Source organism: Homarus americanus, unplaced genomic scaffold, assembly GCF_018991925.1.
Source record: "Homarus americanus isolate GMGI-L3 unplaced genomic scaffold, GMGI_Hamer_2.0 scaffold45698, whole genome shotgun sequence".
Taxonomy (NCBI): Eukaryota; Metazoa; Arthropoda; class Malacostraca; order Decapoda; family Nephropidae; genus Homarus; species Homarus americanus.
Genome location: NW_024735554.1, coordinates 2421117 through 2436219, shown reverse-complemented (window position 1 = coordinate 2436219; position 15103 = coordinate 2421117). Strand labels below are relative to the sequence as shown.

Here is a 15103-nt window from a genome sequence, read left to right as displayed (position 1 = left end):
TCTACAGAGTAACTGGCAACTCAGAAAGCCAGGGCTACCAACATCCACTTTGACTCATAAGTGTTTTCAGAATTCTTGGTCCGGTGTGTCATACTGTAGGACCCCGTAAAGGTGCACAATAATATTTAGCTGACTGTACACAAACACAGATCATACATAGACAGACACACAGACCCACATAAAGGAGCTGAAAACTACACACACACACACACGAATCCCATGAAAGAAAGAAATACATTGTTTTACAAGGTCCCGCTGGCTACAAGAATCACATCTGTGTCAACCTGATGTTTATACAGTGATTCTGTTGGTCAATACAGACAGACAGGTGTTTGGATATGAGAGAGAGAGAGAGAGAGAGAGAGAGAGAGAGAGAGAGAGAGACTGAAGGTTATATTATGTACTGACCTTGTAACGTGTTACTTTGTGGTGCTATGGGTGCCGTAGTGGTGGTGTTGTTGCTTTGGTGTTGCTGTGGTATTGTTGTGGTGGTGGTGTTGTGGTGGTGATGCTGCGGTCTTGTGGTGGTGATGCTGCGGTCTTGTGGTGGTGTTGCTTTGGTGTTGCTATGGTACTGTTGTGGTGGTGGTGATGCTGTAGTATTGTTGCTGTGGTGGTGTTTCTGTGGTCTTGTAACTGTGGTGGTGTTGTGGTGGTGATGCTGTAATGTTGTGGTGGTGTTACTGTAAAGTTGTGGTGGTGTTGTGGTGGTTTTGTGGTGTTGTTGGTGTGGAATTATTCTCCACCACATCAACCTACGCGCACACGCACACACACACACGCACACACACAATGGGTTGAATGAAGGTCGGATAATGACGCTGTCGAGTCTCGCTATACGGCTGCTGACAATAATGACTCACAGACGACAACAACAATGACTCGGAAAAGATTGACAATAGTGATTCACATAGCATTACCATTAATGAATCCCAAAGCCATGAAAATAGTGCTTCACAAACCATCGACAACAATGATTCACGAGGCCTTGATTATAATGACTCGGGTTCGGTGAAACACTAAACGAAGCCTTTCCAGAAAATCGGGTATTGAATCCTGTTTCGGAACTGTGGCTAAAGTGATTCAAATGTACTAAGTTCTCGTACTGAAGGGAATAATATAACGTACTCATGGGGCAATTCACTGTACTCAGGGAGTTGGCATCATATTGTACTCAAAGGGTTATGGTGACGACTTCAACAAGAGCCACTAACAAAGAGAGAGAGAGAGAGAGAGAGAGAGAAGGGGTGAACCAGAGCGAGATAAACAAGGGGGGAGGAGAGAATGAATGAGTAAAGTCAATAATAAAACAAAACAAAATAATAATGACGGAGAAAGTCCCCATTGACTCAACCCTACCTGACCCCCTCCAGTGTGTGTGTGTGTGTGTGTGTGTAAACGAGATAAATTAAACGTGAAAATACGGAGATAAAAAAATAACGAAGACCCCCCCAAAAAAAACCCTGAATCAAACGCCACCTTTTGTTGTTAAGAATCTGAATAAACAACAACAAACAGCATAACATACAAACAGACAAAAGCGGACGGTATTTACCACAGTAAGATAATTACGTGAGGCGGGGAAACACGAGCCAGTAATAGAAAGCTAAAAGAAAAAGGGAAGATGCTATTAAGAGTCACGACGTGTGTGTGTGTGTGTGTGTGTGTGTGTGTGTGTGTGTGTGTGTGTGTGGAATCACGCTGGTGGAAGCAATCTGGAGAAAGTGTGTGTTAGTGGTGATGAGACGCGTGACAGTGTGACCCGGAGGTGACACAGTGCGGCCCAGGGGTGACACAGGCCAGGCTTCAGATTAACAAAGGTTGGTAAAATTAAGTATTTCTCGTAACTGAAGATGTAAGACTGTACCTCATTGGCTGACTTAAGATAAAAACACCAACACAGTTTTACATTATACAGAGACTTTACCTTAACTAAATACCTTCACCCAGTAGCAGTTAGGAGATAAAAATTACAATGAAACTCAACCTTAACCCGATACATTAAATTAACACCAAGACAACTGAGGTAGAGACTTATCCAATAGTTCTTAAACCTTAACTCTTGTGCTAAGTGAACGTATCTAGTTCAGGTTAAAGTCACAGTATAATGTTAATGTTTTGTCGTAAGTGTACAAGGTTACGTCTTAGGAGAGTTGTGCCCTAGTGTGAGGTGAAGTGTAACACCGTTGATAGAAAGTGACGAAGTGACGTTTATTAGCGACAACAGGAAATGAGGAGGGGGATACTCTCTTATTAAAGTCAGTTAGTCAGTGTGTGTGTGTGTGTGTGTGTGTGTGTGTGTGTGTGTGTGTGTGTGTGTGAGGAATATCATTCATTAAGCTATCTTACGCAGCAAAAAATGGGCTTGTTTGTGACAGCGTGATCATGACAGTTCAGTGTTGTGGTCACGTAGAGTCATGCAATTATGCCCTCTGTCACACGAGAGACAGACAGACCCACTAACAGACAGACATTCCCGCAAAGACTTCCACAGACCCAAAGACGGACACTAACTCAGAAACAGCCAGACACACACACTACACTTGCTCCAGACACAGTGCCATTGGAAATAACACACACATTGCCATACTCTCTGGCACTGTCTATGATTCTCGGTGGCACTGTGTGTGATTCTATATGGCATAGAGAATCACATACAGTGCCAGAGAATCACAGACACAGTGCCAGAGAATCACACACAGTGCCAGACAATCACAGACACAGCTATACAGAGTGCCAGAGCTTCACTTACACCAGGAGAAAGTCGGAGGTGATCGTTCCATCGAGTCACGTCGAGGCCAATACTTAAAATGTATATTAACACACTTACTGTATCCTGTGAGTGGCAGGAAGAAACTCAACGTGATACACAGATGACACATATTGAAAGTGACATATAGAAGTAAAGTGACACAGCCATAGTAATAAAATAAGAAAATTGACGAGAGTAAAAGTCAAGTGATACATACTGAAAGTGACACAATGAAAGCAGAGTAAACAAAAACACATAATAACATTGGGAAGTAATGAGAACGGAACAAGTCATAATAGAGACAAAAAGAAAATAGGTGTAGAGTATAAACAAGGCGAATAATTGGGAAGGAAGAGAAACTGTAATAACACCCGGAAGACGAAACTGTCAGAGAGAGAGAGAGAGAGAGAGACAGAGAGAGAGAGAGAGAGAGAGAGAGAGAGAGAGAGATACTACACCACACAAAGTCTTGGTATGCAGGAACAAAGACTGAAATATCATGATTAACATAGACAAAAACTGATGTACACAGGTAAAATTGTCTATGGGAAGGAGAAAGTGTGTTAATTATAAGCTACAGAAGAATCAACACAACAATGAGTACTCAAATGGGGTATTTATCTTAGGTGACTAACGACCATCGCGGAAATTCAAAAGATATATACGACTTTAGGTATAAGGAAAAGTACCTTAAAATAATGATAACTAATGAGACGGTACAGTACCTTACAAAATACCAGTAATAACAGTAATACCAACACGCAGATGCAGCTTACCTTAGGTCGTCGCCAGTGAAAGGTGAAGGGCGGCGTCTGGTGGTAGAAGACAGAGGTTTGAGAGGCAGGGAACTCCGGGTCCTCCCACAGTTCACGTTTCTCCCCACACCCCTTCACCACCCGCCCGTACTCTGACATCTCCTGTAGGGGGAAGAACACTTGGTTAATGGTGGTAGGTAGTGGTGGTAGGTAATGGTTGTTGCTACTGGTAGGTAATGGTTGTTACTGCTGGTAGTTTGTAGTTGTTAGTACAGGTAAGAAGTAGTGGTTGGAGGCGGTAGGTAGTGGTGGTTAGTGAGTAATTTGTCCTTGTTAATGTTGATAGATACTGCTGGAGATTAATGATGCACCACAAGACAGCCATTGCGTCTCTCTCTCTCTCTCTCTCTCTCTCTCTCTCTCTCTCTCTCTCTCTCTCTCTCTCACAACAATCATCCACTCTATCACTTCCCACACTTTCATCTATTAACCTCCATATGTATGTTGTTTCTTCTTCCTCTCTATGTCTCTCTCTCGTCTTTCCCTTCCTGTGTCTTCTTCTTCATGTTCCTCCTCTCTCTATTTCATCATCATCATCTATTATCATCAGCTCCTTCCTCTTATATCTTCGTATTTTTCTAATTTATTTATTATCTCTTTGTTTCTTTCAAGTCCCTCAATTATCACTGTTTCTTTGCTTCCTTCCATCTTTTCCATTGTATCATCTTTCCCTGATTTCTTTATTTCTTCACTCGGTAAGGAGGAGGAGGAGGATGAGGAGAAAGAAGAGGAGGAAGGAGAGGAGGAAAAGAAGAAAGAACAGGACAGAAAGGCAGAAGAAAAGAATGAAGAGTAGAGGGTAGAAGAGAAGAGAAGAGTGCCGCACCCTTGTACCCAATCAATCAATTAGTGTTTATTTGACTTCTTGGCGATCAATGTTCTTATCTTTGACTTCTTGGCGATCAATGTTCTTATCTTTGACTTCTTGGCGATCAATGTTCTTATCTTTGACTTCTTGGCGATCAATGTTCTTATCTTTGACTTCTTTAGGTTTAATAATTTCATCACCTCCTTTTATTGATTTGCACAAACGTACGAGAGTAAAGAAGAATGTAAATTTATTTCCGAAAATACAGAGAGAGAGAGAGAGAGAGAGAGAGAGAGAGAGAGAGAGAGAGAGAGAGAGAGAGAGAGAGTTGGCACCTCAACCATCCAGCGCGCCCAATCATCGTCAAGACCCGCTACCGACCGTTAAAAGTGGCGGGAACCGTAACACCTTTCCTCAAAAACAAAACGGTCCTTATAGCAGCAACAGATCTCCTTTCTCCCAGTTAAATTGATCTCACACACCTCCCTACCACAACAAAAACAATGGATCACCTGAAGATTACACACCCCCAGCTTATATCACCTGAAGATTACACACCCCAGCTTATATCACCTGAAGATTACACACCCCAGCTTATATCACCTGAAGATTAACTTAACCATATTTAACATAGCCTACCCTATCCCGAACTAACCCGAACCTAACCTAACCAACTGAACCTAGCTTACATCGTCCACACCATCACCACCATCCACACCATCACCACCATCACTACCACCATCTCTACCACCATCCACACCATCACCACCATCACCATTCCACACCACCACTTCACCATCAGTCCACACACCATCACCACCATCCACAACCATCACCACCATCCACACCATCACCACCATCGTCCACACCATCACTACCCTCACCATCATGTACCCATTAGCCTCAAGTTTCACTTTCTCCTCAGACACTTGACTTCCGGCGACTCTGAATGAACACACACACACACACACACACACACACACACACACACCACACGACAGCCGTATTACTAATGAAAATAAATATTATATACCTATACAGTAAAAATTAAAGTGAATCTAAATGTTTTACTGACGAGGTAAGCCGTTAAATTAGAATTAGGAAACAGAGGAAGAGGAGGAAGAAGAGGGGGAGGAAGAAGAGGGGAGAACAAAGAGGAGGAAGAAGAGAGGAGGAAGAAGAGAAAAAAAAAAAAAAAAAAAAAAAAAACAAAAAAAAAAAAAAAAAAAAAAAAAAAAAACAAAACAAAAAAAAAAAAAAAAAAAAAAAAAACAAAAAAAAAAAAAAAAAACAAAAACAAACAACAACAAAAAACAAAACAAACAAACAAACAAACAAAAAAAACAACAAAAAACAAAAACAAAAACAACAAAAAAAAAAACACAAAAACAAAAAAAACACACAAAAACAAAAACAAAAAAAACAAAAAAAAAAAAAAAAACAAAACAAAAACAAAAAAAAAAAAAAAAACAAAAAACAAAAAACAAAAAACAAACAAAAAAAAAAAAAAAAACAAAAAACAAAAAAAAAAAAAGAGGAAGAAGAGAGGGGAGAAGAAGGAGGGGAGGAAGAAGAGAGAAAGAGGAGGGAGAAAGAGAAAGAAGAAGAAAAAGGGAGGAAAAAAGAAGGGGAGGAAGAAGGAGGAGGAAGAAAAAAAAGGAGGAGGAAGAAGAGGAAGGAAAAAGAAAGAGAGGGGGGAGGAAAACAGAGGAGAACAAGAGAGGGAGAAAGAAGAGAGGGGAGGAAGAGGAAGGAGAGAAGAAAAGAGAGGAGGAAGAAAAGAGAGAAGAGATAAGAAGGAGGGGAGGAAGAAGAGAGGGAGAAGAAAGAGAGGGGAGGAAGAAGAGAGGAATAAAGAAGAAAGAAGGAGAGAAGAAGGGAAGAAGAAGGGAGGAAGAAGGAGGAAGGGAGGAAGAGGAAGGGGAGGAAGAAGAGAAGAAAGAAGAGAGAAGAAAAAGAGGAGGAAGAAGAGAGGGGAGAGAAGAAGAGAGGGGAGGAAGAAAGGGGAGAAAAAAGGGAGGGGGAGGAAAAAAGAGGGAGGAAGAAGAGAGAGAAAAGGAAAAGGAGGAAAGGGGAGGAAAAAGAGGAGAGGGAAGAGGAAAGAATGGAGAGGAAGGAAGAGGGAGGAAGAAGAGAGGGGAGGAAGAAGAGAGGAGGAAGAAGAGGAGAAGAAGAGGGGAGGAAGAAGGAGGAGGAGAAGAAGGAGGGGAGAAGAAGAGGGGAGGAAGAAGAGGAGGAAGAAGAGAGGGGGGAGGAAGAAGAGAGGAGGAAGAAGAGGGGGAGGAAGAAGAGAGGGGAGGAAGAAGAGAGGGGAGGAAGAAGAGAGGGAGGAAGAAGAGAGGAGGAAGAGAGGGAGGAAGAAGGAGAGGAGGGAGAAAAAGAGAGGGAGGAAGAAGGAGGGAGGAAGAGAGGGGGAGGAAGGGAGGGAGGAAGGAGAGGAGGAAGAAGGAGGGGGAGGAAGAGAGGGGGAGGAAGAAGAGAGGGGAGGAAGGAGGGAGGAAGAAGGAGGGAGGAAGAAGGAGGAGAAAGAAGAGAGGGAGGAAGAAGGGAGGGGAGGAAGAGAGAGGGAGGAAATAAAGAGGAGGGAGAGGAAGAAGAGAGGGAGGAAAGAAGGGAGAAAGAAGGAGGGGAGAAAAGGAAGAGAGGGGAGGAAGAAGAGAGGGGAGAAAAGAAGAGAGGGAGGAAGAAGAGGAGAAGAAGAGGGAGGGGAGGAAGAAGAGAGGGGAGGAAGAAGAGAGGGGAGGAAGGAAGGAGGGAGGAAGAAGGGAGGGGGAAAAGGAAGGAGAGGGGAGGAAGAAGGAGGGAGGAAGAAGAGAGGGGGAGGAAGAAGAGAGGGGGGAGGAAAAGAGGGGGAAGAAGAAGAGAGGGGAGGAAGAAGAGGAAGAGGGGAGAAAAAGAGAGGGAGGAAGATGGGGAGGAAGAAGAGAGGGGGGAAGAAGAAGAGAGGGAAGAAGGAATAAAAAAGAGGAAGGAGAGAGGGGAAAAAGAGGGGAGGAAGAAGAGGGAGAAGAAAGAGGGGAGGAAGAAGAGAGGGGGAGGAAGAAGAGGGAGGAGAAGAAGGAGGGGAGGAAGAAGAGGGGAGGAAGAAAGGAGGAGAAGAGAGAAGGAGGAGGAAAAAAGGAGGAAGAAAGGAGGGAGAGGGAGGAAGAAGAGGGGGGAGGAAGAAGAGAGGGGGGGAGGAAGAAGAGAGGGGGAGGAAGAAGAGGGAGGAAGAAGAGAGGGGGAGGAAGAAGAAGGGAGGGGGAGGAAGAAGAGAGAGGGAGAAGAAGAGGGGGAGGAAGAAGAGAGGGGGAGGAAGAAGAGAGGGAGAAGGAAGAAGGAGGGGGAGGAAGAAGAGAGGGGAGGAAGAAGGGAGGGGAGGAAGAAGAGAGGAGGAAAAAAAGGGAGGGAGGAAGAAGAGGGGAGGAAGAAGAGAGGGGAAGAAGAGGGGGAGGAAGAAGAGAGGGGAGGAAGAAGAGAGGGGAGGAAGAAGAGGGGGAGGAAAGAAGAGGGGGGAGGAAGAAGAGAGGGGGAGGAAGAAGAAAAGGGAGGAAAAAGAGGGGGGAGGAAGAAGAGGGGGAGAGGGAGGAAGAAGAGGGGGAGGAAGAAGGAGAGGGGAGAAGAAGAGGGGAGGAAGAGAGGGGAGGAAGAAGAGAGGGGAGGAAGGAAGGAGGGAGGAAGAAGGGAGGAAGAAGAGTGGGGAGGAAGAAGAGAGGGGGAGAGAGGGGAGGAAGAAGAGAGGGGAGGAAGAAGAGGGGAGGAAGAAGAGGGGAGAAGAAGAGGAGAAGAGGGGGAGAAGAAAGAAGAGGGAGAGGGAAAGAGGAGAAGAGAGAGGAGGAAGGAGAGAGGAAGAAGAGGGAGGAAGAAGAGTGGGGAGAAAGAGAGTGGAGGAAGGAAAAGGAGAGAGAAGAAGAAGGAGGAAAGGAGGAGAAGGAAGATGGTGGAGGAAGAAGAGAGGGGAGAAGGAAGAGGGGAGGAAGGAAGAGGGGGAGGAAGGAGGGGAGGAAGGAAGAGGGGAGGAAAGAAGAGGGAGGAAGAAGAGAGGAGGAAGAAGAGAGGGAGGAAGAAAGAGTGGAGGAGGAAAAAGAGAGGAGGAAGAGGGGAGAAGAAGAGAGTGGAGGAAGAGAGGGGGAGGAAGAAGAGAGGGGAGAAGAAGAGAGGGGGAGGAAAGAGAGGGAGGAACAGATACAACCCACCTACCACCACATAAAAAGACCTCACCAGCACCACCTGCCTGAAGCACCGCCACCCACCCACCACCGGCCACCCAGATATGGGGTAACAAAATTGTAATTGTAATCGATTACATTCAAAAATGTAACAGTAATCACCATTACATTTCAAGACTACAATAGTAAAGATATATATCGGCACTTCATTCCCCTTTCTACCATAATGAGTCATGATTTTCAAATACAGTCATTCATTCGGTCCTTTATAAGACTCGGCATATTATGCTTGTTATACCTAGCTTCTAGAACAAAATATCGAGTGTTAGTGCTTAGATCGCTTACTCTTAAAACCTATCTTTATATAACGGACACAGTATGCGTTTGGCACCTTGAGCAAATTTGTCTTAAGAAAAAAATGAATGTTAAAATTAAAAATGTAATACCACAGTGTTTGATAATTACAATTACTAAATGTAATGCCTTAAGTATATGTGAGTGTGCAGTAAAATATACATATACTTAATCCACATTAATATATTTTTGTTTTATACATCTGCTAATAATATCTCCAAAACTTCAGTTATTTAAATCTCACATTTCTCCATCTATATCACATTACTTTCACCAAAATCTCGATCCACCTGTAATATTATGATTTTTTATTGTCTAAAATTTATTATGACTATAATGCATTATGCCGACCTTTTTCATCTCAGAAGATTAACAAATACCAGGTTACAAAACAGTACAAAATTGAGCTGTAGCAAGTAATTAAAGTAATCAAGACCGCAACATGATTATACATCATGTAATTGTAATCCTTACATCCATATTTAACTAATAAACACCATAACAGTAACTCGACGATAATAAATTACCGATAAACCGCCCAATGTCCGGCCACCGCCACCACCACCCTCCCTTCCCTACACCTTCATCTGCTGGGTCACGGCCACGCGACCCAGCAAGACGCAGGAGGCAGATGGCACAGGAATGCAGCAAGCGCAAAAACCGCCAGAAAATGTGTTTAGTGGAGGGGGAGAGTTTCCGCTGCACGAGTTACCTATCCCACCTAATCCCTTCATCAGCCATAACCACATCATCCGTCCCACATCACCAGCAGGAAAGCCTGATGTCTCGGAGACGTGTGGAAACTGAGCGCAGTAGCCAGAACAAGTCGACAAAGGCCAGGCCCCGCCACGAGAACCACAACGTTTAATATCAGCCTGTCCCCTGCTGGTGCCGCAGCACACACACACACACACACAATAACATGCAACCATTACCATACACCGGAGCAGTGTACTACTGCACCACCTGCTCACCGCCACCCCTGCCACCGCAGTCCCTGTCCAACTCTCGCATCCAAAATCAAACAGCTTTAGCCCGCACTGATAGATAAAGAACAGCACCATCCACATCTATTGTTAAAAATAAACTAAACAACTCCCTTATTTATGTACTGTACAGCCTGTAAATATATTAAACGAATATCATTAAGTCTCAAATCAAATGTAAGTTTATACATTTTCCACCCCATGCAAATCTTAATAATATTACATATATACATTACACACATATACATCCACAAACAATAATATAAATAACTATTATAATAATCACACACCACACACCACAAACCATCTTAGAGAAATACCAATATTCCCAACAAAACACACATTCAGATTCCTCAACAACACTGATCAGAGGAACTACACCACGATGATCCCTCATAACACCATCTGTAGAGTTACACACACGTGATGCCCCCATAACACCATCTGTGAGGGAGTTACTACACCACGTGATGCCCCCACAACACCCAGAGAGAGCACACACCGTGATGCCCTCATAACACCAATCCCAGAGGATGGCCACACCACGATGCCCCCTCACAACACCATCTTAGGATACTACACCACGTGATGCCCCTATAACACCATCTGTGAGCGACACACCACGTGATGCCTCATACACCATCTGTGAGAACTACCACAACCACGATGCCCTCATAACACCATCTGTGAGAGCACACACCACGCATGCCCCTCACAACACCATCTGTAGGAAGATTACACACGTGAGCCCTCACAACACACCTGTGAGGGAGCACCAAACCACATCCCCTCATAAACACCACATCCATCTATGAGGAAATCACTACACCACGTGATGCCCTCACAACACCATCTGTGAGATACACAACCATGCCCCTCATAACACCATCTGTGAGGAGCACTACACCACGATGCCCCATACACCATCTGGAGGAAAGCCACACCAAGATGCCCCATAACACCATCTAGAGGGAGCACACACCACGACACCCCTCATAACACCCATCTGCAGAGGGAAAGCCACTACACCAAGTGATGCCCCTCATAACACATCTGTGGAGAGCATTACCACCAGTGATGCCTCACAACACCATTCCAGAGGGAGTTAACACAACAAGGATGCCCCTCATAACACCATCTGTGAGGAGTTACCACACCACGTGATGCCCCTCATAACACCATCTGGAGGAAGCACACACCAAGTGATGCCCCATAACACCATCTGTGAGGGAGAGTTACACCAACACCAACCACCAAACACACACCAAGTGATGCCCTCATAACACCATCTGTGAGGGAGCACACACCACACGTGATGCCCCCATAACAACACTGAGAGTTACACACCACGTGATGCCCCTCATAGCACCACCTGTGAGGACACACCACGCAGATGCCCTCATAACACCTTCAGAGGAGTTACTACACCACGTATACCCTCATACACCACCTGTAGGTACTTACACACCATGATATCCCCCATAACACCACATCTATAGGAAGCCATCACACCACGATACCTCATAACACCACGAGGGAGTTACTACACCAAGTGATGCCCCAAACACCCATCCAGAGGGAGCTACACACCACGTGATGCCCCTCATAACACCATCTGGATGGAGTTACTACACCAAGTGATGCCCCTCATAACACCATCTGAGAGGGAGTTACTACACCACGTGATGCTGCCCTCATACTACCATCTGTAGTGGAGCACGGCACAATGCGATGCCCCTCATCTGTGAGGGAGCTACTACACCATGTGATGTCCTCATAAATACTGACCTGTGAGGGAGCATTACACCACGGATACCCCCTCATAACACTAACTGTGAGGAGTTACACCATGTGATGTCCCTCATAACACTGCAGGACACACACCACGTGATGCCCTCATAACACCATCTGTGAGGGAGCGATTACACCATGTGATGTCCTCAAGAACACCATCTGTGAGGAGCTATTACACCACGTGATGCCCCCTCATATAACACCATCTAGAGGAGCATTACACCACGTGATACACCCCCTCATATCATCTATCTGTGAGGGAGTTATTACACCATGTGATGTCCTCATAACACCATCTGTGAGGGAGCATTACACCACGCATGCCCCCATAACACCATCTGTAGAGGGAGTTACTACACCATGATGCCCCTATAACACCACATCTGTGAGGGAGTTACTACACCACGTATTCTCCTCACCACACATCTGTGAGGGAGCATTACACCACGCCATGCCCCCCAAACACCATCTGTGAGGAGTTAATACACCACGTCATGTCCCCACCAACACCATCTGTGAGGAAAGCACACACCACATCATGCCCCCATAACACCAACTGTGAGGGAAAGTTACACACCACATGATGCCCCTCATAACACCATCTGTGAGGGTTACGGCCACCACGTGATGCCCTTCTATAAATACCCGATTCTGTGAGGGAGCATTACACCATGTGATGTCCCTCATAACACCACCATCCAGAGGGAGCACACACCACGTGATGCCCCTCATAACACACCAGAGGGAGCACACCACGTGATGCCCCCCATAACACCATCTGTGAGGGAGTTACATTACACCACGGTTCCCCTCATAACACTATCTGTGAGGGAGTGACACACCTGTGATGTCCTCATACCATCTGGTGAGGGAGTTACTAGCCACCGCCAGATGCCCTCATAACACCACATCTGTGAGGGAGTTATTACACGTGATGCCTCATACACCACGTGATGCCCCTCATAACACCATCTCACACTGAGGGAGCTATTACACCCACGCGGAGTTCCCTCACAACCACTACCCAGAGGGAGTTACTACACCACGTGATGCCCCGGCACACCTTCATCTGTGAGGGGAGTTATTGACACCATACGTGATGCCCCTCATACCACCATCTGTGAGGGAGTTACTACACCATGGAGTCCCTCATACCACCATCTGTGAGAGCGATGACACCATGGTTTCCTCATAACACCTCATCTGTGAGGGAGTTATTACACCACGTGATGCCCCTCATAACACCATCTGTGAGGGAGTTACTACACCACGATGCCCCCTGGCCAGAATACCATCTGTGAGGGAGTTACTTGTCTGCGTGAGCCCTCATGAACACCCTGAATTGCAGGGTTGGCTGGCACCACGATGCCTCATAACACCATCTGTGAGGAGCATTACACCACGTGATGCCCCCAGGCCACCATCTGTGAGGAGCATTACACCACGTGATGCCCCTCATAACACCATCTGCAGGAGCACAAGCACCACGCAGATGCCCTCATAACACCATCTGTGAGAAGTTACTATAATGAAGTGATGCCTCATAACACCCCCATCTAGAGGGTTACTACACCACGTGATGCCCCTCATAACACCTATCTAGAGGGGGGAGCATTACACCAGCGATGCCCCTATAAATACTGACTGTGAGGTGAGCATTACACCACGATGCCTCCTCATAACACTAGCCTGAGTGAGGTGAGCATTACACCACGTGATGCCCTCATAACACCATCTGTAGGAGTTACACCACGATGCCCTCATACCACATCTCGTGAGGGAGTTACTACACCACGATGCCCTCGGCTACAACACCTTACCCAGAGGAGTTACTACACCACGTGATGCCTCTCATAACACTATCTGTGAGGGAGTTAATACACCACGTGATGCCCCTCAAAACACCATCTGTGAGGGAGTTACTACACCACGTGATGCCTCATAACACCATCTGTGAGGGAGTTACTTACACCACGTGATGCCCCTCATAACACCATCTGTGAGGAGTTAGACAAGCACCACGTGTCTGCTGTTCAACACTTCAGCGTAAAATGATCTACGTGACCTCCAATGAAAGCACAATCATGTTCACTGTATGGCTAAGTCACGAGTCTTACTGAAGGGTTTCAGCCTCTGGGGCTGTGGAAGCCAGTAAACCACAGCACTTGGTTGCTATCACACACACACACACACACACACACACACACATACACACACACAATACAATCAAAATTACGCCACGATAAAGATATAACAATGATGAGGAAGAATATAGTTACGGAAAGACAAGAATTTAAGTGACAACACAGGGAGAAGTGGAGAAGGTGTGTGTGTGGGGAGGAGAGGCGGAAAGGGAAGGAGAGGTGGGGAGGGAAGGGGAAGGAGAGGTGGAGGTGACAAGGGTGAAATGTGGGAGAGCATTTTGCGAGGATAGAGGAGAACAGATGCTTGGAGGATTGGAAGGAAGGAAGAGCAACAGAGGGGAATGGGGGAGGAGGATGAGGAATGGAAGGGAAGTGGATGATTGGAAAGAGGAGGAAGGAAGAGGAGAGGAGGAAGGTGGAGGATGGTGAAGAGGAGAGGTGGGTGAAGGAGCAACTCATCTCATGTTAAGGGTCAGACCTGCAAGCACTCCCACCACCACTCACGATTTTGTCTATTTTTGTTGTTTTGAGAGAGAGAGAGAGAGAGAGAGAGAGAGAGAGAGAGAGAGAGAGAGGAGAGAGAGAGAGAGAGAGAGAGAGAGATATTCTTGAAAGTGCCTGCCATCTGTTGACGTATTAACCCACTTCACCTCATCACCACCCACTAGGTCAAGTGGGAACGTCACTACCACTGCGTAAAAAACAAAAAAAGCCAATACAAAAAACCGCGTTATCTTAAGAGTGGCTCCAATGGGGAAATGTGTGTAGAATCACTGTTCCCACTCAGGGGAAGGAGAGAAACGATGCCTGCGCATTGTGCTGTTCTCACAGTCAGGCAGGCAGTTTTCTAATGCAAAATGCCTGTTCGATTCCCAGCACCTCTTTCCGGCGGTATCACGAAGTGTGTTATGTATCCTGTGTTGCTGTTTACCGTTGGCCAACATGTACCGTTGTGTTGCCGACCGTTGTGTTATACCGTTGTGTTGCCTACCGTTGTGTTACGTACCATTGTGTTGCCTACCGGTTGTGTTATGTGCCGTTGTGTTGCTCACCGTTGTGTTATTATGTACCGTTGTGTTGCCTACTGCTGTGTTCTAAGCAGTTTAGTTATAATCAACAGTAGTCATCTCAACAGGTGTCTACCTCGGCGTAAAACATTATCAGCAAAATCTCAAACGTATTTGAAATCTGTAAACTGTGACATGAGGCTCGTGGTACACCTCTGCCCCCTGCACACTAGTATCCCTCAGGGCTTTGCATGACATGTACAACCTAGTGTCCCAACTGAACCAGCTAATACCG

At 45.8% G+C, this 15103-nt stretch overlaps 1 protein-coding gene across 1 annotated transcript in view; it reads right to left on the bottom strand.

The window, feature by feature from the left end:
• The window catches only part of LOC121871380 (calpain-C-like), a 140160-nt gene that overhangs the window by 72851 nt on the left and 52206 nt on the right, over positions 1-15103 (bottom strand). The window contains exon 2 of the mRNA XM_042373603.1: positions 3529-3669. Coding sequence (XP_042229537.1) covers positions 3529-3666 — 138 coding nt within the window. The 5' untranslated portion in view covers positions 3667-3669. The remainder of the gene's footprint in view (positions 1-3528; positions 3670-15103) is intronic.